Source organism: Glycine soja, chromosome 17, assembly GCF_004193775.1.
Source record: "Glycine soja cultivar W05 chromosome 17, ASM419377v2, whole genome shotgun sequence".
In the NCBI taxonomy this organism is placed as follows: domain Eukaryota; kingdom Viridiplantae; phylum Streptophyta; class Magnoliopsida; order Fabales; family Fabaceae; genus Glycine; species Glycine soja.
Window position 1 is genome coordinate 8,254,305 of NC_041018.1, and position 22,162 is coordinate 8,276,466.

The 22,162-nt window shown below is 34.6% G+C and overlaps 3 protein-coding genes across 7 annotated transcripts; 1 reads left to right on the top strand and 2 right to left on the bottom strand.

Moving 5' to 3' along the window:
• Positions 1 to 226: 226 nt before the first annotated feature.
• Positions 227 to 7,947, top strand: LOC114392839 (homeobox protein knotted-1-like LET12). Of its 3 annotated transcripts, none has more exons than XM_028354070.1 (6): positions 227 to 872; positions 2,210 to 2,330; positions 5,448 to 5,641; positions 6,110 to 6,241; positions 6,385 to 6,524; positions 7,563 to 7,947. In XM_028354070.1, exons 1-6 carry the CDS (start codon positions 459 to 461, stop codon positions 7,597 to 7,599), a joined length of 1,038 nt encoding a protein of 345 aa, XP_028209871.1. In that variant the 5' UTR covers positions 227 to 458; the 3' UTR covers positions 7,600 to 7,947. The 3 variants fall into 3 exon arrangements, with proteins under 3 accessions (XP_028209871.1, XP_028209872.1, XP_028209873.1); XM_028354071.1 differs by having other exon boundaries at positions 7,566 to 7,947; XM_028354072.1 differs by having other exon boundaries at positions 7,571 to 7,947.
• Positions 7,948 to 9,655: 1,708 nt separating this feature from the next.
• Positions 9,656 to 10,414, bottom strand: LOC114393665. Its single transcript, XM_028355052.1, has one exon. The coding sequence runs from the start codon at positions 10,260 to 10,262 to the stop codon at positions 9,840 to 9,842; it is 423 nt and encodes a 140-aa protein (XP_028210853.1). The 5' UTR covers positions 10,263 to 10,414; the 3' UTR covers positions 9,656 to 9,839.
• Positions 10,415 to 10,731: 317 nt separating this feature from the next.
• LOC114393664 lies at positions 10,732 to 19,181 on the bottom strand. Of its 3 annotated transcripts, none has more exons than XM_028355051.1 (9): positions 16,064 to 19,181; positions 15,596 to 15,774; positions 15,387 to 15,455; positions 15,147 to 15,299; positions 14,885 to 15,048; positions 14,607 to 14,754; positions 11,593 to 11,715; positions 11,403 to 11,490; positions 10,732 to 11,307 (listed from the first exon to the last, which is right to left on the bottom strand). In XM_028355051.1, the coding sequence occupies exons 1-9, from the start codon at positions 18,879 to 18,881 to the stop codon at positions 11,069 to 11,071; spliced, it is 3,981 nt and encodes a 1,326-aa protein (XP_028210852.1). In that variant the 5' UTR covers positions 18,882 to 19,181; the 3' UTR covers positions 10,732 to 11,068. The 3 variants fall into 3 exon arrangements, with proteins under 3 accessions (XP_028210852.1, XP_028210851.1, XP_028210850.1); XM_028355050.1 differs by having other exon boundaries at positions 15,596 to 15,765; positions 15,878 to 19,181; XM_028355049.1 differs by having other exon boundaries at positions 15,878 to 19,180.
• Positions 19,182 to 22,162: the final 2,981 nt, after the last annotated feature.

Here is a 22,162-nt window from a genome sequence, read left to right on the forward strand (position 1 = left end):
TATAGGTGTAATTAAATAATAATGTCATGTAGCAGTGTAGCTGCCTCCCACATCATGGATTAATTTATGATTTATCTATCCATCCATCCTTTGTCTTTTATTATTTATTATTTATAATCTCCAATGAGCACTCACCACAAATCCCTCCACGTTATCACCGATCCCACCGTTGGATCTCGATCCCTGCGTCAACCTGTCCAAAAAGTCTTTCCTTAAAAAGTGCTTTTCCAAACTTCTTCTTCCCTTCTTCCCTTCTCTCTCTCACTCCCCCACTCATCTCCTGCAACAACAAACAAACAAACACCACCAACAACAACCACTCCTCTTCTTTTTCACCCTCGAATCCACGCTTCCTTTACACCGCGTTTGGATCTCCGTTAAACAAAACCATTAAAATGTAGCGAGAGAAAAACAAAACCGCAAAAGAAAATCAGTTAATTTATTAATTTTATGTTTTTATGGCTTTCCACGACCATCTCCAGCACGAAATAGCGTTCCAGCGTTTCACGGAGGAGCAAGAGTTGACCGAGAACAGAGACATGCAGCAGAGGCTCCCACCTCCGACATGGCTCAACAACGTTAACGCGCGTCAACAGAATTTCCTCGACACCGAGAAGAGCGTGGATCGGAACAACCGAAGCGAGAGCAATTGCGAATCCGAGGATTTGAGGGAATACAAAGCGGACATTCTAGGTCACCCTCTCTACGATCAACTGTTGTCGGCGCACGTCTCGTGCCTCAGAATCGCCACGCCGGTGGACCAGCTTCCTAGGATCGATGCGCAGCTTCAGCAGTCGCAGCGCGTGGTTGAAAAGTACTCTGCACTTGCACACAACGGGGTCGTCGATGAGAAGGAGCTTGATCAGTTCATGGTTTGTTTGCTTCTTTGTTTTTCTTTCTTTCTCTCATTCTTAAATTAAATAAACCCTCTCTTTTGTTGTACTTCAATTCCTTCTGTTTTCTTGTCCCTCTACTTTAACCCACTTCCTAGGACTACTACTACTACTTCCTAGAATCTTAATTTAATTCAATTAAGTCCACCTGTCTTTGATTTCTTCCTTTCTTGCTGTTAACCTCTCTTCGGAAGAAATCATTGGGTCTAGTCTTAGACATAAGAGGACTTGAATGATTAAGAAAAAAAAACAAAGAAAGAAAAGATTAAAAGTTTGATCTTATCTATTAATAAAAATTAACTTTCTAATAATAAATTAATATTTGTTGATAAAATAATATATTCTCACAAAACAAAGTTTTCAGTTAATCTCTGTATGATATATTTAATTTTATAAATTTACGAAAAAAGAGTTTTATATGTCATATAAAGATTAATTGAAATTATGATGATTTTGGATGACCTAATACTTTATAAAAAAAATCTGGTTTTGGGAATCATTTTGGCTGTTTTGTCGATCCTTGATTCATTAACCAATTTTTTTTTTGTCATGCTGCTTGTTAAATCATAAAATCATGTCAAAATGAATTTGTTTTTTGAAGATTTTGTGGACTAGATAGCACATATACAGAATTCAGAAAATGAAGAATAATAATGATGATAATGGGAGTGATGGTTTTGTAACTTTATTTTTTGGATGGACGGTAGTACGAGGCATTAATTTGGTGAATCTGATTTGTCATGGAGTGGCTCCGCTTGAGGGTTCTCATGCTGCTGCTTCCTACAATAACCTTTAGGAGTGCTTTATGGAATCTTTTTTCTGTTAAATGCTGTCATGATCTTCCCCACTTGTTCACTTCTCTTTTTTCTTTCCCCTTTTTGCTGAAACTTTGATGGTTCAGTTCTTGCAATTCTTACTTCCTCATTAATGTACGTTTCTGGCTCTACCATAATGGGAGGATACGGAACTTGGTGATTCTGTACGTATCAACTGGTCATACTATTTGTCCTGTAGTGTATGGTAGAATCTATATTAAATGCATGAATCAACTGCTACTATTAATCAAGTTAACATTGATTCTGACTTAATAGCCACTTTACATATAATGATTGGAGTACTGAATCACTATAACATTTTGTGTTAACTTTGTAGGGACATTTATTTAAGTTTGGAATCTTGGGGTTTATTTACACTAGTATTTATATATAGTCCTTCTCAGTTCTTGTCGTTTCAAGAATAATTAATGAATGTGATTTTAGTTGTTAATGTGAAGAGCTTGTTTTTGATGAGTTATGCTAGTATTTTGTTTGTTGCAGACCCATTATGTTCTGTTGCTCTGTGCCTTTAAAGAACAACTGCAGCAGCATGTCCGTGTTCATGCCATGGAGGCAGTGATGGCTTGTTGGGATCTGGAGCAATCTCTGCAAAGCTTGACAGGTAAATTTTCAGCGTTATAAAAGTCTTTTTTCTTCGCTAGATACCGTGTCTTTTGTACTCATTATTGGGTCTGCAAACAAAGACAAGGAGAGAGAGAAAGAATTGATGGAATAGAAAAAGGAAATAAAAGAATGAATTGGAGACCACACACTCCACCGTTCTCATCTAAAACTTGCCTCTCACTGGTTCTCTCCATGGAATAGAAAAAATATAAACGATACATCCAAAGGAAGAGAGATAGAGAAAAAAAAACTTGATAAGTGATTTAATAGGAAAGAAAGAGAGAAAGAAGACATTGAGGAGAAAATGATATGGAAGAAAAAATAAATAATGTTTATAAGAGTTGAACGAAACAACAAGGACAAGTAGTTAGTGTGGAGTGTACACTTCAACTTGTTCTAAAATAAATAAATTATTTTCTCAATTTTTTTTATTAAATATGAGTTTAATCATACTTAATCTTTTTTTTAAAGATTATACTTAATCCTTAAAGTGGCATCTGGGATAGAAAGTATATATTTTATTCTAATTGAACTGGTGTGAAAGTGAAATGACGAAAAAAACAAGGAGATTTATTGTATTATCACTTTTTTAAATATCATATTTTATTTTTATCAAAATATATTTTTCCATTTGGTTCATATAAAATATTTTAAACTATAATTAAGAATAATTATAAATAAGAGTTTTAAACGATTTTTAATACAAATAAATATTAAGGAAAACAACAAAATAGATATACCCACAGTTAATTATTCCTAGAAAAAATTTCTAAAATTATTAATAATTTAAAATATTTCATTAAATTTACTTCCGCGAAAATTATAACTCAAATTTGATGTTTAAACCAAAAAGATAAACAGTTAAAATAAATCTAACAAGCAATAAAAAAATTAGAAAAATCTAATAAAATTCTTCACCAATTATTCGTACGACTCATTTTTTATGTAAATTTTATTATATTTATAATTTTTTTGCTTGAATATCAATTGAGATTATGATTTTCATCCAGATAAATCTAATGTGACAAGTTTTAATTTTTGAATTCATAAAAAGAGGTTCAAATCAGTGAAATTAAGTCTCAGAATAAAACATGATTACTATTCTGGAAAAACCAAATTGATGCAAATTTAAAAGATAAAGGCCAAAAGTATAATTTACCATTTTTTTTCTAGTAATAGAATATAATTATATTAGAGAAAATCATTTTTAATGAATAATAACCTATCACGGTACGTTAATTACAGAGTTATTAATTATATTTAATGAAAAAATCTCTCTTTAATACGATTATATATCATATTATTTGGTGTAAAAAAAAATCACATTTCTCATTTATTAACAAACATTGTAAACATAAAGTGCCCCGCTGTTAAGAGTAGTTAGTAATGGAAATTAGACAGACTAATAGAAAAGTGAAGAGAGAGGAGACGAAGAAACAAGGTTGAGGGCTTGAGGCTGCCTTTACTCAAATCCCAAATCCCAATGTGCAGGGTCTTGACGAGGCTAGAATAATATAGGTGATAGTAAACTAAAGGAATAACGAGTGGGTAAAATCAATCGAGAGAAAAATACAAAACCCAATAAAGAAATAGCATATGTTAATCTTTGGCAAAAAGAAAAACTAAAGGAATAATAATTTGACGAATTAGAATGTTCTCATTCCTCCCACTCATGAGTGGGACTAGTGGGACTGTGGATGATATTTTTTCTTGTTCATAATATCAGTGTTTAAAATTAAAACTGTTTTTACATAAGTAAAAGTAAGAAGAATAATAAAAATATTAAACTATAATAAACACTTTAATATTAACCTTTTACTTTTAGTTGTTCAATTTTAAAAAAATATGTTGGTAAGATTGAATAATATTTTATTCATTATATTAACATGAGTATTGTCGTTGAATTCATTTTTCCTTCACATTCCCATGTCTAACATAACATCCAAAGCCTTGATTGGAAATTGATAAAACCAGTTACCAACTTCTAGAAACAATGTATACAATTTTTGCTATAACTGGAGGCTGAAAATAGAGCCTATTAATAGTTTCATCGCATGAATAAAATCACCTGTCCTCTTCCTATATTTTCTTTGCCCTCGAAATAAATAAAAAATCGTCGGTGGAAAAAAAGCTAATAAATAAGAGTGAGAAGAAAAGAGAATATTTTTAACCACATGTTAATTCTTAATAATTAAGAGAACAAGGAAAGAGACTAGACACAACCGGCCGGCAACACGTGGCTTCAATCCTTCTTCATATACAAGGGCCTTTCAATGTAATGGAAGGAGAGAATCTCACAACTGGTGCTTCCAAGTTTTATTCATTAAATAATCATACACATTAGTAATTAGTAGCTTACAGTTAACACTATTTTTTGTAATTAATAATGTGATTGGATACATAAATGGTATATGCAGTAATTATTATTAAAGGAAGTACTCCATCCGTTTCAAAAGAGTTGGGAAAAGTTAATAAGCATCCATAAAAGTATTCTTCACCAAGTGGAATAGGAAAAACAATAATAGAGTTGAGCTTAAATTCTCTTACAAATATTTAATAATTTTTAAATTCTTGTGTAAAACCTTAAAGACAGTTCACCCTCATTAATAATCATGAGTCTGCTTTCCTTGGAATTGCACCCTTCTCTTGGCAGATTGTTGTTTGCTCTGGTTCAGTTATGGGAACTGAGACAGTGTACTGAATGCTGGGTTTTCATTAGTATCATCTTTACCGTTTATCTATATAATATTAATCTTTTGATCAGTTCTCAAATTAACCTTATGACTATTGCATGTCTCAATTCTCATGCTCCACTTAGGAAAGTACGTAGTTGCTTTGCGCAACCCTCTTAACTGGATGTTGCTGCTATTAATTAGTGAATTTGAATCTGATGGAACTAAGCTTATAGTGTTGTAAAATCTTTCAATGTATAGTCCATTAATTACGTACAAAATGTTCTGAAACTATAAATATGTTGCATGCATGCATGGACATTTGTTGTATTAATTGTTCTTTAGAAAAGACAAATAAATGGGGGTGATTATATATATGCATAATAATTAGAAGAAGAATGAAAGCATGCATGCATGCACGATGATGCATGTGGTATGTGCAGGTGTATCTCCTGGTGAAGGAACGGGTGCAACAATGTCAGACGATGAAGATGACCAGGCAGAGAGCAATGCCAACTTATACGAAGGAAGCCTTGATGGCGGCGAAACTCTTGGATTTGGTCCTCTTGTCCCCACTGAAAGTGAAAGATCTTTGATGGAAAGAGTCAGGCATGAGTTGAAGCATGAACTAAAACAGGTAACTAATAAATTAGGTATAATTAAGGCTATGTTTGACTTTAACTTTTTCAAAAGCAGGAAAAAGAGGAAGCAAGGAATGGAGAAAGAGAGAAGAGAAACAATTTTTTTTTCAAAAGCTCATTCGTTTGTTATTTTTAGAAAATTACTTTTTTCTTCTTTTACAAATCAAGTTACTTAACCTTTTAAACTTTTCAGAAAATGTGTTTGATCCAATTTTTTCTTAAAAAGAGATGTCTAAGAAAGTTAAACACTACTTAAAATAACCAGATCTTGTTTTTTTCCCTTTTTTGTTTTCCTCAATTATAAGTGACATATATAATTAAAAAGTAACACTCTTTTTTTCCTCATCTGTCACTTTTAATTGAGAGAACAAGGAATATAGATACAAGTGATTTGGCTACGCATTGATAAATATCACAATGGCACAAGTTGAATCATTTTTACATACCTTATTTCTATCTTTCAGGGTTACAAGGAGAAGATTGTGGACATAAGAGAAGAAATTCTAAGAAAGAGACGAGCGGGGAAGCTTCCAGGGGACACCACATCCCTTTTGAAAGCTTGGTGGCAATCACATTCTAAATGGCCTTACCCCACTGTAAGTTTAGACATATGAATTAGTAGTATATGATATTATATACACACATACATATACTTTTCTGGGCATGATCGAGTCTCTATATATATATACCCATACATTTACTTTGGTTAATTTAAACATGTGAACATTGTTTGTTTTAGGAGGAAGACAAGGCTAGATTGGTGCAGGAAACAGGGTTGCAATTAAAGCAGATAAATAATTGGTTCATAAATCAAAGGAAAAGGAACTGGCATACAAATAACCCCTCATCCTCTAGCAACTCCAAAAGCAAGCGCAAGAGGTAGGTTAATTGTCACTTCTTTCTTCCAAACAATATATATTATTATTGTGGCTTAATGTTTGACAAACCATCCTCAAGATGCATTTTATGGCTTAATTAATTTTGATACACTCTAATGTTAAGTTTTTCTTGTACTATCCTAACATGACGGCTCATTTAATGAGTTTGACTATGTTAACAATATTATTAAATGTTGAACTCATTAAATAAAGCGGTACCATATCACGAAATAAAATAAATTTTTAAATATCATTTATTTAACCAATTTGTCTAGTGGCTTTCATATATATTGACTAACTGATTTATTTAACACTATATAACTATTAGGTATTATCTAGAATTGTAATATGAGTCGTCATCCATGCACCAACCGACTCGTCAGTTAGATTGATAAACTTTAGACTCACTTTTTTTATTATTATTAAAATGAGTCGGCTCATTTAACCAGCTTATTAGTACATTGATTTGAGTTGGGTTTAGCGAATTGGCTTAATTAACTTCTTCTTTTTATATATATATATATATTTCTTTAAATCACTTAATTAGAACCATTTTGTAAAAAATGAGGGTATTGGGTGAGAGTTGGAAAATTATTTATATTACTATGTTGTTATTTTTTATTTTATTGCACTTTAAAATTTGTTAAATCTTTTTATTATGTACCCTTTTTCTATTTTTCCTTAAATTTTTTGTATTCTTTTAAAAAAAATTAAGTGAACGAACTCTAACCCACCAATTCACAATGGGTCAACTAATGTTATGTTTCTTTTAAAAGTGAAACAAGTCGAGTTAACTCAGTTTTTCTCAACATGTGATGAATAAGTTGACTTACTTTGACACTTCTAACATTTTCATCAATTTTAAAAATATATGATGAGAGGAAGTAATAAGTTGTGAGTGAAGATACACTCTACGTGAATCGGACTAATTGCATAAATAAAAAAATTGAAAGCAAATTGTTTATAAAATAAAATTTGATGGCTCTAAAAAGTTCCTAATCTTTTATGACTACATCTGATTGAAATCTTGGGATGGTAGTAGTGCAGGAGAAGCCAGTAACCAGAGCTTCATGTGAACGGTCGCATATTTTGAACAAAAATTATTGGTATTGTTCTCCCTTTTAATGCATGCTCGTGGGATTCATAGATCTTACGGTCCAGCGTGAACGTGATGGATTCTGGATGAAAAAGGGAAATTCATGATATATAAAACCACTGTATTGGTTGAATTACAGAAAATTATCCCTGGTATTGTTGTATATGAGGCTGCTGCATGCCGCTTGATATCTGATATTGATGCAGTCGCATTCTATTCGATTTAATGGGTAGCATGCTGATATTATTCTGCTTATTTAAAAATATTATGGATCCAATTAGTATAACTCAGTGGATAATGCATCTAACTTGTTGGAATTGGACCTGAATTTGATCGAGCATATTCTTGATGAAAGACTAAGAGCTTTAAGTAAAATTAAATTTCAAACTAATAATCAAAATTTGTTGGGATACATTGAAATCGTGTTGAGAAGTCAAACGTCCATCCTAATTAATGTGGTTATATAAAAAATGGAGGAATAAATTAATCTTTAAAAGTTTGAATTCTTATTATTAGAAGAACAACTATCATGAATATCCCAAGTAGTCCTACTAGTATCCACCTGCATGTAGTACAAATTCGTCGGTTTTGTTTCTTAATTAGACAAAATTAATAAGTTAATGGGATAATTAACAGCTGTAGTTTAAGTTTTTTTTTTTTTTGGGATCATCATGAAACTAGTGTGAACTATCTATTAACGACTTTGCTGATAAACCTTTAACGGTGGAACAACTCGAGGGTTGTGGCCTTACAGTCATATGTATATGGAATAGACTAAACTCTTGTGAATTAAATGGGAGAATATGGATCATATTACTTTGGTGATACTGCGCTTTGCCGATACTTGATGAAAAACGAGTGTATTATACAGCAAAAACACGACAACTGTGCTTTATATATATAGTTTCTTTAGTATTTTGATCACGAGCCCAATGTAGTAGAAAATTTTGTAAATCTTTTTTGCCAAACCTATGTGTACCATTTCACGTGCAAATATATGGAGTGTAATACAACTCAAATAGATTTTTTTTTTTTGGTGGCACCTTGCTCTAACCGAATAAAAAATTGCCAAACCAGTCTTTATTTTGGCAATATTCCCTGAAGAGATGAAAAAGAGTCTACTTCATATTCACACGCTTGGCAAGAATCATTAACACTATTCTTCTAGCATTAGTCAGAACCTTCTCATGCACATGACTGAGCTTCCAAAAGAAGCTCCTAATCCTCTTTGGACCAGCCCATCTATGCACCAGCTTAACTAACTTCACTTCTGGAATAGATTGGAAATTACATGCCATACCACTTTATACAAGCCAAATAGATTGATGAAGTATGACCAAAATTGTTATTAGTCAATAAACACATTTTATTTTCGAGTGTAAGTACATATATGTAGATATTTTTTAATTTCTTTCTTTGAACCTCAATCTACAGTAGTAATGATACTAATTTATATTGAAATACTCCTCGGAAATATAATATACTCAGAAAATATCAACAACACGCTATTTAGAGTATTAAATAAATTTTACGAGAACTTCACAAAAAAAAATGACTCATCTATTTTATTGGTAAAATTCATATTTTTAGCATGATACAAATTAAGGATTTGTTATAGCCTTAGATAGAGGTACGTATGCAAGTTGCAAGAGGGGACAACTTCCAACTGCCTTCTTAGAACAAAAGGAATTGCGAATGAAAAGGATTTGGCATACAAAAAGCAAAGGAAAAGTATATATTATTTTGAAGGCGTCCTCGATGGAACGCGTTTACTTTTGGAAGAATGGAATCACTCCTCGAATTTGTTGTGTCTTGAAGTGTTACCTTTATTTTAAAAACACTAATGGTTTACGTGTGACTATTGTCTTGTGAAGAATCCACATCCTTTCTTCCATTTCTATCTTGATTCTTGGGAAGAGAAGATCGTTCAAATTCAAACTAAACTTTGCCCACAAACGATATTTTTGGTGGATACCTTCTCTTCTTCAACTAGCTTTCTTCGAATATTTTGCTATTCAGGAAAATTTTGCAAGAGCTAAAGATAAAACCGGTGGAATTTAATTTATTAAAAAACAATATTGGTCTTCACTCTTCACACAACGAATGATAATTACAAGATAAGAATTACAATCATGTAAACAAATTTAGGCAACAATTTACATGTTTAAAGGTTCGATCCTGCTCGAACATAACTGTAATTAAAGAACATGCATGCACGTATCATGATTCATTCTGGCGACGACCAGGAGCAGCAAACCTTGATGAGAAGCTGTGAGGCATGCCTTCATCTTCACTCTGAGCTTCGCTGTTGAAGTTGAGAGCATAGCTATGTTCATCATACTGGAACCTGTTTCTTTGGTACTTCACCTTCTTCCCATACCCACTTATCTTTCTAATGAAAGTCTTCCACTTGGGGCCAGCAATTACTTCTGAAACCTCCTTTGCCTTCCTTAATTTGTTCACAACCCATGACTCTCCCTCACCCTTTTGATCAAGTAGCCCTTTACCTTCTTCCTCATAGCCTTGCCACCATTTCTTCAGGCTGAAACACCGGAAGCATCCGCAACCGCTGCTACCGGCTTCTTCGAAACCTTCTTCTCCTTCCATTTCCATCACCAATGGCCTTCCCTCGTAAGATGCCATGTTTTCGATTGTGTGTATGAGGTTAGTGGCGGCTTTGATGATTTGAGTAAGAGCAGTGATACACGTACATACCCCCACCCAACACCTGAAATAATAAAGGGGTGGCTAATGGAGGTATAAATAATGTTTGTGTGTTTGTGTAACTTTTTCTTTGAGAAAAGATTTATAGAATAAGAGAGTGATAATGGAGGAAAAGTCAAACAAATATCGTTGTAGACATATTTTGAACTTTGAATTTAGAAGGTTCCAAGCAAATATCACGCGATTGCCTTGGCATGTTAGACGCTGACACTACTCAACAAAGAGATATTAGCAAAAAAAAAAAAGAAGCGGCGAATTGAAGTAATTTTCACTAATATTTAAATTTTTGTATAGTAAAAGAATTCGATTTCATGTTGACTTACCCACGCGGCGTCATGCAGTGCTCAATTATTTGCAACAGTAAATACACCTTTGAACAAAACAAAAAGACAACTTCCACGCGCACTCTACACGCGATATTCGATCATAATGAAATTTCAATGAATGCACAAGATTTAAAGAATACCGATACAAGTTTTTACAATTTTAACTAGCAATATAAAAAATATTGACAAATTGTTTTCTCTTCTGTTTTCTTTGTCTTTTTTTTCTCTTTTTGCACACGTTTCATATTGGGGGTTGTAAGTAAATAGAAAATATATGGAGAAAAACTAAAAAAGCTACACTTGTTAACAACCTTGGTAAATATATCTATCTGAACCAATTAACAAATCATTCCTTCCCTATAATATGCAATTGGATGAAAAACACAAATCAAGGGAAAATCATTTGTGGACTTGAGTATGCAATGGAGAGTGTTGCTGATGTTGGTTTTGTCCTTTAGGAGAGTTTTGTCCTCTGGGATAGGATACCTTGGTCGCTAAAGAACGTAATTCATTGGCAATCTCAGTGAAGGTAGGTCTCTCTGATGGCTCTGATGACCAGCACCTCTCCATCAACAATCTCCATTCTGGATCGCAAGATGAGGGAACAGGAGGGCGCAAAGTGTTGCTAACAATACCACCTGAATTACATTTGGGAAACCCCACATGCAAACCACTCAATTTAACTGAAAGCAATATAATTAGATCACAAGTTTGGATTCAACCCGAATGTTACCTATGATAGCACCATAGTGCAAGTCAGCATATGGCTCCTCTCCAGTCAAGAGTTCCCACATCACAATACCAAATGAAAAAACATCAACCTAAAACAACAAATATCAAAACACAAGCCTCAAATTTAAATAGTGACAAAATATCAATATAGCAAAACACATCAACCATTCAGATTAAGTAAAAGCATAGACCTTCTCTGAAACAAGGCTACTGCTTCCGTTCAGCAGTTCTGGAGCCATCCATGGTAGAGTTCCTCTCACACCACCAGAGATCAGTGTCTGACATTTTACTTTGGACAGACCCAAGTCGCCAACCTGATATCAGATGCAAAAGTGTAAAAGAAACTACTGAAGGATCAATTAATCATCAATTGCTCCATGCTACGAGTAGAGTTGTGCTGACCAGAAAGCAAGTATTGATGATTGAAAATCATTTAGCAGAAAATTAAGGAAAGAAAACTATGGTGCTTGATGTTGCAAAAATGGAGCAAATTCTAAATCATTAAGTGATTGGGTGTTCAAATCTAATTCAAATTGATGGAACAGCCAGTATAAGACCTTTTGACATTATTTTGTTGATAGATCAGTAGTTTGGCACAGTAGTCATGTTTTGTTGTTGTCATCTGCTTTGTTGTTGTTTTATCCTGATTTTTGTGTGCTTTTCTGTTCTGAAGGGCCCAGGTAAACTATTCTTGTTTTCTTAAATTTAACTCGATTGGGATTGATTCGGTTTTACAAATTGAATTAAGCCAATTAGTTCTCCTATTACAGAAACTGAATGGTTTTAATTGGCTTTTATGCCTTACTATGGATCTAAACTAGACTACAAACACCCCTAACTTGTGTTGTCAATTGCCTGGCACATCTGACCAAGAAAACTGGGAATGAAGAGTTGGTAGGTTTATAATAGCTATAAACTAGTCAAACTTAATTATGGTGGGATAACAAAGGAGGCAACATTACAAAGATTCAAATGGCCAAATCTTTGTGTAGAATAAGGAAGCTCCAAGACACTAAATAAGTTGCTACCCTAGTCAAGAGTAAATTGAAAATGCCCTAAAAAAAGAACAGGGTAGCAAGCTCAATGGGAAAGAGAGAAATAAAGCATATAACAGATACAAAAAAGCCTAATTTTATCTGTTGCTTGTTGGAAGATCTAGAGTAGCATCTACAGTTGGACCTCTTGTAATTTTTGTATAATACCACAACCTTATTGATTCCTATAAGCATAAAAGAAGCTTTGATCTAGATTTCAGTAACATAATCACCACCAAAAACACTAGAGACAAATATTGCAAATAATTGAAGAAAAATATAAATTTCCATAATCTACTTCTCATAATATAGGAATCCTGGGTAACATCTGATAATCCTATCAAGTATCAACTGGTAGAATCTTCAGCATTTAATCATGTTTCATAAACTGTAGCAACAGAAACTCATGTAAGTATAAAATTTCAGTCTCTATTTAGGGGCAGCAACATCTCAGATAACATAATCTAGATTTTATAGATTTTTCCTTCACATTGATTCCCTGAAAAGTGAAGACAATCAATCATTAAGCATCCAAAAGATCTTTAGTGCACTGCCAAAAGATCCAAGACGAATCTTTGATCTTCAAGTTCGTACAAAAATTAACCAATATAACAAGTTGACATGAATTGCAGTAACAATTTAAAAGAAAGACAGAGTCAACAAAGAAAGAAAGCATCAAATAAAATTATAATTAAAAAAGTGAGGCAAGAAAAAGAGATGGAGCTAAAACAAAGAGAAAATAAATTCATTTGACCATCCCATGATTAAATCCTGATAGTGTAGGTTGGGTTTCAAACTTAATACTGAAAGAGAACAAGAACCCTTTGCTTTGTGAGGCAAAACACAAACTGAAATAGACCTAGCAGATTAAAATCTAGAACCGATTTTCAGAATAAGGTTCAAACATTAAAATAATATGGGCATTTCCACCCCCAATGTCTTCAAGTATGAAATAAGCTTTGGGTACAAAGAAGAACAACTTAGGTTATTTCCAAAAAATAAAAATCACAAAATGTAGCTTTTTAAATACTAATGGAACATGCAAATGTGCTAGTGGCATATGGTATCAACACAATTTATGCACCCACCCCCAAGATGATAAAAATATCCATACACGGCAACTAGCAAGGGAACAGAATCAGAAAACATGAGAGCATCATAAATGTCAATAAGAGAAAAGCAAATAAAACAGGGCCAAGGGAGAACGACATAATTTTAAATGATAAACTTCATTTTTCCAATGAGACAAACTGTATGTGAGATGTATTGTGAAAAAATCTCAACAATGTATGTACAAGAACTACAATCCAATTTGCAGAATGATAAAAGAAGACAGCTTAACTGCACAAGAGCCTTTAACTTTTTGTAGTCACATAAGTTAGTGCAAAGCTGCAGGCTAAATTTTAAATCCAGCCTAATATGCTCAGTGCCTACCAACTCAAACCTAATAAATAACCTTATTTGCAAATCCAGTCCTACAATTCATAGGTGACAGTTTCTGTCCTTAGTTTTTGTGGGTGTGCATCAACATCTGCAAGTCAACGACTCATCTTCAAAGGAATCCCCATTATTCACTGTTTTGTGTTCATGACACACATCTCAACACATTTGCAATCCCTAATTTTCCACCAAAATCCAATGCTATAAATTTCTAAGTTCTAACTAACGTATGACTATCTCCTTTTGTATATATAAACTTTCACTTATGTCATCAAAAATTCACAATCACATGATGCCAAAGTAAACTTTTGGCACAGCCAACCAGTCAATCTGTGCCTGGTTAACAGATATAAAGCCATCCTTTAGACAAACAGTTATTCTAAAATATCACACCACCATATATTTTAGTACTTTTGATGGGTCAAATTTCTTCAATCAGACTAAAGCAGCAAACTGATCAGTCAAGATCTCATCGCGACCCAGCAAGGGAAGCCACTTTAGCATATTCCAAAGACTTCAATAATCTGCTGAGTTACACCAGAGCAGAGGTACGAGCATAAAGGGCAGGTCATAAATTAATAAGAATCTAACGTCCTGAACATATATGAAAGAAAATGCGCAAACTAACGTATCTCCTTATATACAAAATACTGGAATGTATGTCTAACACTACCACAATATGATGCAACAGAACAAGATTCTTATATGACATCAGTATCAAGCATTTAAACCTTGCATATTGGGCGGTGAGGATCTCGGATATTCACAAGCAAGTTATCACTTTTCAAGTCAAAGTGTACAATGTTTTTTCCATGCAGGTACTCCATGCCAAAGGCCACGTCCATTGCAATCAAAAGACATTTGCGCTTGTCAAGATTCCTAATATGATCACATTAGTATCAAGCATTTATCAATATAGAAACATATTAAATCAGGGCAATGCAAAGGAACTAAGCGACAAACATGAACATATAAAAGGAACATGCCCATGAATACATGCAGAAATTACCTCTCAGTCTTCTGCAAGGCATTTCTTAAAGAACCATTAACCATATACTCAGTTACTGTTGCCACAGAACCTCCTGGGCCATCAAGCACAACACCGTAGAAAGCTACCACATTCGGGTGGTGCAAGTCAGCAAGTTTGATTGCCTCATTCCAGAAGTCACTTCTCTGTTTGATGCATAAATCGAGAATCATTGTAAGTTAGCTCTTTGGTCATTGAAGAGAAATGGAGAAAATGGAAACAGAACCATTAATGAGATACAGACCATGCGCTCTTGCTCTGAAGGCTTTCCGGCAAAACACCTATCAGTAATCCGCTTGATTGCAACATCGGTGCCCCTCCATTTTCCATGATATACGGTCCCAAAGGTACCAGAACCTAGTTCTATCAGTTCTTCTAGATCACAATTCTTTATAACCTAGTAAAGTTCCAACAACAAGGTGTTAGCTCTGCTGCACTGACAGCATAAAAGCATAGAAGAGGAAACACGCAAACGACATCCAACCTGTAGTTTTCCAACACCTGATGCTGGAAAGCCAAAATTTGCCTTTTCCAGTTGCTTGCTCTTGACATCCTAAAAGGAGAAAAATAATACTTATAATAATTCTAATAAAACAGCATTGGAGATGATAGTGACATACATAATAGTTAGTTCTGCTTCTGCAATAAGTCAGAAGATAATACAAATACTGGGGAATCTGTAAACAAAATCACCTGAGCTTTATGTCCACACTTGACATCTATTAGATTGTTTTGAACACTGTCATACTTAATGGTTTCGCAACAGGAAACATCTCCGGAATGCAAGTCAGAATTTGAAGGAGTTCTTGAGTGCAAAACAGAAGCTGCTACATTTTCCGCAACAGCTTGAAGTTGTTGGTCTTCTGCTGACCCTTCAATAAATAAACCAAAACATGATGAGTATATGCTATGAGCTCCATCACTATCTATCAGCAACAAAGTTACACATTTTAGGGCTTAAAACAATTTACGGACCTTTGGCAGACCTAACATGTTCTATAGTTAAATTTTGTTTGAATGACTGGTAGAGGCTACCATCCAACTGTGCTTCTAAACTTTGTTCCCCAAAGTTGCCCGAATTCCCATCAAAGGAATCGTTACAAGAATAGGTTTCTTTACTATAAGCAGTTTTGCTAGGTATAGAAGGTGGAAAGAAGGTACCATGCTGTATATTCCAGGGATCCTGATTGCTGAAAAGTGAGTTCCTAGTATCCTGCACATCTCCAAACCTAAGAGACAAGGATGGTGAAGATGGTGATGCATCACCCTTGTGGGGGTTGCCAATATTCGATTGAGGACTTGAGCCAGGAATGCCCCAAAATGGAGGTTGTGCGGCCTCATTGCATTCCCCTGGCCTGGAATTGTTCCTGTATGAAATTTCCATAGAAGAACAAGGCAGCACACCTGTCATCTTATTTTGATTTACATCAACTCTCAGTTTAGACCTGCCAAAGTTGTTATCCAGAATCACCTCTTCCTCTACAGAGTGGTGAGTGCTGTAATCTAAGTTATCATTCCCACTGGGTTTATCAACTGGCAGAAAAGAGTAATCATTACTTACATAAACTTCAGAATTGGTTATCTTTAAGGTGTCCATCCTTGCATCAACAGGTTTTAGATGGTCTTGTCTAATCCAATTATCTATCGCATCTGATTTAGAAACAACCCTGGAAAGCTCATTAGTATATTCCTTTTGAGATCCTTGAAGCATACCCTCTGAAGTTTTTATAGATTTTCCTTCACCTAAAGGTATATGATTAAGCACATCCTGTTTAACCCAGTTCTCAACTGATACCAAGTGGTGGTTGCCAACATCATCTAGATAAGACAATGGTGTTGTTCCCAGGGGCTCGTCGTTTGGAGATTGTTCTCTGCCTTTCATTCCAATCTTTTCCTGGAAAAACGAGTTCCTGGGATGATCCCATTCTTCTAGCTTTTGTATAAAATTCCTCCCACCTTCAGTGTGTGGCTCAATATTATGAGGAAACCCACTGGTCTCAGTATGATGTACTCCATCAGGAGGTTCCAATTTGCCAAGGACCCTGGGTCTGGTCCTAGCCCCCTGTTCAGCAATGCCTTCCTTCAAGGGTGAAGTCACCATTGGCATAATCCTATTCGTTGCTTGAGCTTTTACATTGTCCTCTATTGGGAAACTATTGTGACTTGGGGTTGAATCAGGAGTAGAACCTGCACCACGACTATCGTGCTGATCCTGAACTACTGGATCTGAATGTGCATGAGGTAGTTTTTTCTGACACATAGAACAGTCCTCAGCTCTTCGGATTTTCTCAGGGATCATTACCTGTTGTTGAGGTAACAATCCATCAGAGATAACAACACGCTCTTGTGGAGGAACCTGAACCCAGCCATAATTGCCTCCAACTATGACGGGTTGGACTTGATTCATTGGAACCTGGAATGTGTTGTAGCTACGTTCAGCAGGAAGCTGGATAATCCTTACCCCTCCTGAAGTATTTTCATCATGGTATTGATCCAAAAGATGTTGCTGCTGCGGTTGAACAACATTTGGTCTTACACCAACATGAGAAGATGGTTGTTGAGCCACTGTCATTTGTACCCCAGCAGGGATGACCTGATGATGCAATGCTAAACGGTGAGTACTATCATGAAACTGCTGTTGCGCGAAGACATGCCCGCCGGTCTTTCCTAAAAGCTGAGGGTTTGTGAAGCCCATCTGTGAAGGCAGCTGGACATAATCTGCTGCATGATTCATAACCTCCTGGCTAGTAGCATCAACAAAAGGCTGCAATCCAAATGGGTTCTGGGATAAAGTAACAGTCACAGACTTCTCTGACTCTACCTCATTCTGAAAATAAAGATTGTGGGTTGCGGTTGGACTAGTCTTAGTCTTAGCCACAGGCATGGCCAATGAAACCGCGGAAGCACCACCCGAGTAAACCGGTGCACCGGGGACCTCCAAAACCACCAAATTTGTTGCAGTTGTGTCGGAAGAAGAAGCTGCTGACACATTCTCCTTAGGTGATGACAAGGGCACCCCACCACTGACAATTGAACTATCAAGAGTTTCAGCACCACTAAAATCGGAATTCTGGGTTGAAGCAGCACTTGTAACACTCTCCTTCCTATTGATCCCCTCTGTACTATTACCAATCCCATTCACAGCATCAAAATACTTCTGTCCTGTATCCTGCAAGTCCCCAAAGTGCACCCCACCAGAAGAAGAAGAACATTCACTACTCTCGGAAGCAGAAAACAGAAAAACCCTCAACTTGGCAGAACCATCATGAGACCTCTCAACCAATTTCTCGTACTCCTCCATCATGTTGTCCACATCATCGTGGCACGACACGGAAACCAATGTATCAAGATCCTCCTCAGGAAGCTGATACTTGATGACCACAGCCTGACCATAAGACTCAACCATTTTTTGCACCAAATCATTGAAACTCACATCTCTCCTGACACTAATGATCCTTGTTTGCCCCCCAACATATCTCAACATTCCATCACTAGGCCTAGGCAATATCTTCCCGCCAAAACTGCACAGAAACTTTACCTTCCTCCCCGAGGAGGCCGAATCATCGCCGCCGTTGCTGCCACCTCCCTCGTGGTGGCTACCGCCGCCGTGATCACCGACATTTGCAACCACTCTGCTTCCCCTAACACCACCAAAACCATTCACATCATTGCATGCCTTGTTGTCTAATCCATTACACGCTGACAACTTTCCCAAATTCAAAGCATTCCCAGCAGCCACAACGCGGTGGTTTCCGAAACTGGAACCGCCGTAGTTAGACCCAAACGGCGCCGCCGCGGGGCTGACGTCGGCATGATGCGCAATGGGGTGGACGCACCACGTTGCGGAGTCCGAGGGCGGGTAGAAAAGCTCCCCGACGGAATTCGGAGTGGGCGGCGTGACGGTGGCCGGAGAAATCAGCGGCTCCTCGGCCACCGCCGAGGCCGCGTTCAACGGAATGGAATTTTGATCAAACGCCATGCTATGAATCGAGATCGGAATGAAGAAGAATAAAAAAGAAATGACAAAGGAATGAATGAATGGTGTCCTGGAAGATTGATCAATGATTAATGATTAGAGAATTGAGGGTGGAATTAAAACCCTAGAGATGAGAGCGGAAAAAGAATACAAGGTTGGGTTGCAGTAAGAGTGATGAATATGAATATTGATAGATAGAGAATAAGAGAGAGAAGAATGAGTCCCGAAAAGGAAAAGAAAAGGAAACGGTAACAATGAGTCTCATTCTCGCTCCCAAAAATCAGGGACTCTTTTTTGGTCATTTATGAATGACTTTACACTATTTTCACGACCACTTTTTCAATTTTATAATAATTATTGTTATTTGAATCTTTGAATAATAATCCTTTCCGATTCTGTTGCTGGAAGCACCAGACGCCAAAAATGGCCGCGTTTTTCATATTTTCCCGGGAAAGGGAAAGCGCCACAACGGAATCAGGAAGGAGTCCCCACCCCTCACTTTCTTTTATTTATTCTAACTAAATAATCAAATTCCTCCATACACCCATAAATTAATTCTTAGAAAATAAAAAAATAAGGGTGTGTTTGGTTTGCATTTTCATTCTCTGTTTTCATTTCCTGTTTTCATTTTCTGAAAACTATTTTCATTTTTAAAAAATTAGAATTCTGAAAATATGTTTAGTTTGACTTCTTGTTTTCTGTTTTCATGAAATAAAAATACTGAAAATTTATGATATATTGACTTCTTGTCTTTTTGTATTTTTAAATTTGCTTAAAATTACATTCATTCTTACCACAATTTCATTTTACCCGAGATAAGATTTCTGTTCTCAACTGTTGAAAACGAAAATGTATTGTTTTCATTTTCTGGTTGTTTCCTGTTTTCATTTTTACTAAAAATGTTTTCAAAAATTCAACCAAACACATTTTCATCACCGTTTTCTATTTTCAGTGACAGAAAACAACCAAACCAAACACCCCCTTATATTTCTTTTTCTGAGAGTATAAAAAATAGCTCAATTAATCACTAATTTTATAATTTAATATTAAATTAATTATAAAAACATAATTTATTATCAAACATTAAATTTTAATGATAAAATAATCTAACAAATTTAATTACTGCATTAATATCACATTTATATTTATCCTATTTATTATGATATGGCGTCGATGAGATGCTATGGCATGAAATTTAATTGGTAATCTTAATGTTTTTGAATTTGGGATTATTTAATGGGCTAATTTCATAGATTATGATTATGAAGACAGAACGTGAACGTTTTCGTCTGAGCAACAGACTAATGGGACTTTGGGCCCTCATATCTCCCCCGCCAAATCTTTCTTTCACTGCTAAACGAAACTCTCTGTCAACTTTTTTCTATTATTTTATTTTGTAAAAAAGAATATACTTTCATTTGTTCTTGCTTCCATGGTGAATCTCTGTTAACATTACTTTCTTTTTAATATTTTATAACGTACAATATGTTAATATTAAAAGTTATTTAAAGTTTAAATAAAATGTTTTCACAATTATATAGTTTACATTTTAAATTAAATTTATTAATAATTTAATATGCAAAATTTATACCTTCCTTCAATTAAAATGTGTGACTTATTCTCAATATTTTTTTAATCATTTTATAGGTGTAAAAAAATGTCATCTCTATTAAGAGCATGATTGACTACCATTAAAATAATCTTTCAATTATATTTTTTACATTTATAATAATTGAACATAAGATTTTACTTGAAAAAGTTTGAATCCATTTATACTCAAATCAAACCGCGTGTAGTTATTTGTAAGTTTCTCAATATGGTTATGCTCAATATTCATTTATTTACTTAATACTAATAAATATATGTGTATTTTGGTCCCTTGTGTATCAATATAGTATATAATATCTATTTTTTATAAATATTCCAAACCAATTAAGTGGCTTTTGACTTCCAAGGTATATGCACCAAGCTTGAAGTCTTAGGTTGGAAAAAGAAAACGATAATAAATTAAGGGTACATTGATGAAAAGACTTAAGTTGTAAAAGTGAGAAAATTAATGATAAATTAATAAAAATACTTAATTGTAAAAGTAAGAAAATTTAACAACTCATAGTCAAAAAGTACTTAATAATAAAAGTGAGGAAGATGGAAAAATTCAATTAGCATACAATTACGATTTACGATACATAAAGAAGTAACTAAGACTATTTATATATATGAAATCATGGCACATCATTTCGTTACCTCATACTACTATTTATTTACTTTTATAAACTTATCTAGCATTTATCATTTTAAAAGTGATTGATTTGTTAGCATAACATGGGTGCGCACAGTCACACTAGAGAATAGTAAAGGAGAACTATAGAATTGTTTACATGATAAGTTTTAAATAGAGAGTGGGTATGTTTCTAATTATTTTTTTTCTCTCAGTATGAAATATCTAATTACTTATCTTGTTAAAACAACAGTTTAAAGTCGGCAGCCAATAATCAATACTCGTGGATCCATAGTGTTAGTTGTTCGTTATGTCTATCTTTTGGTAGGGTTGGTAATTACTCTTTTCATTAGATAAGATAATGACACTTTAAATTCTTTAAGCTTCAATTAACCTAGTTAATAGAATAGAGATTAAAGTCCCCCCATGGCCAAAAAAGAATAAGAGAGGATGCTTGCTTTCCAATAAAGGGCCACAAGGAGACAACTACTGTTTGTTGAGATGTATGAAACTAGAAGAAAGTGGAGCAATGGCTCCACCAAAACGTAATGCAATTAATTAGGTGGCATTGAAGATTAACTTCGATTCATGCACCTGTCTGTGGGATGTGTGGGATGTAGACTATTTTAAAGTAAGAGTTTTTTATATTTAGTTTTTATTGAATTATTTATTATATTTTTCTTTATTTATAAGTTTTTTTCAAACCTAACTCACGTGTGCAAGTAAGTGTGAGACAAATATTGTTGTTAAAGTAAGGAAAAGTTATGAGGAAAATTTACAGCATCACACGCCACTTTACCCTTTTCTCTTTGGTAAGCTGAGCAATAAGATGGGCCAAAAGTTTATTATTATGCTAAATGATAGATGAGAGTATGAGACACAAAAGATAATGATGATCCTCTTACGCCTTCGTATCCATATACTTTCTTTATATTTTAGTGAGATTAATATGTTTCTTAGAGAGAGAGAGAGAGAGATAGAAGAATCCAATTAAATTGTGAAAAGATTAAAAGAACCTGATCTTTCTAATTCTGAAAAGAAAGTGTTTGATTGAATGAATCTAAAC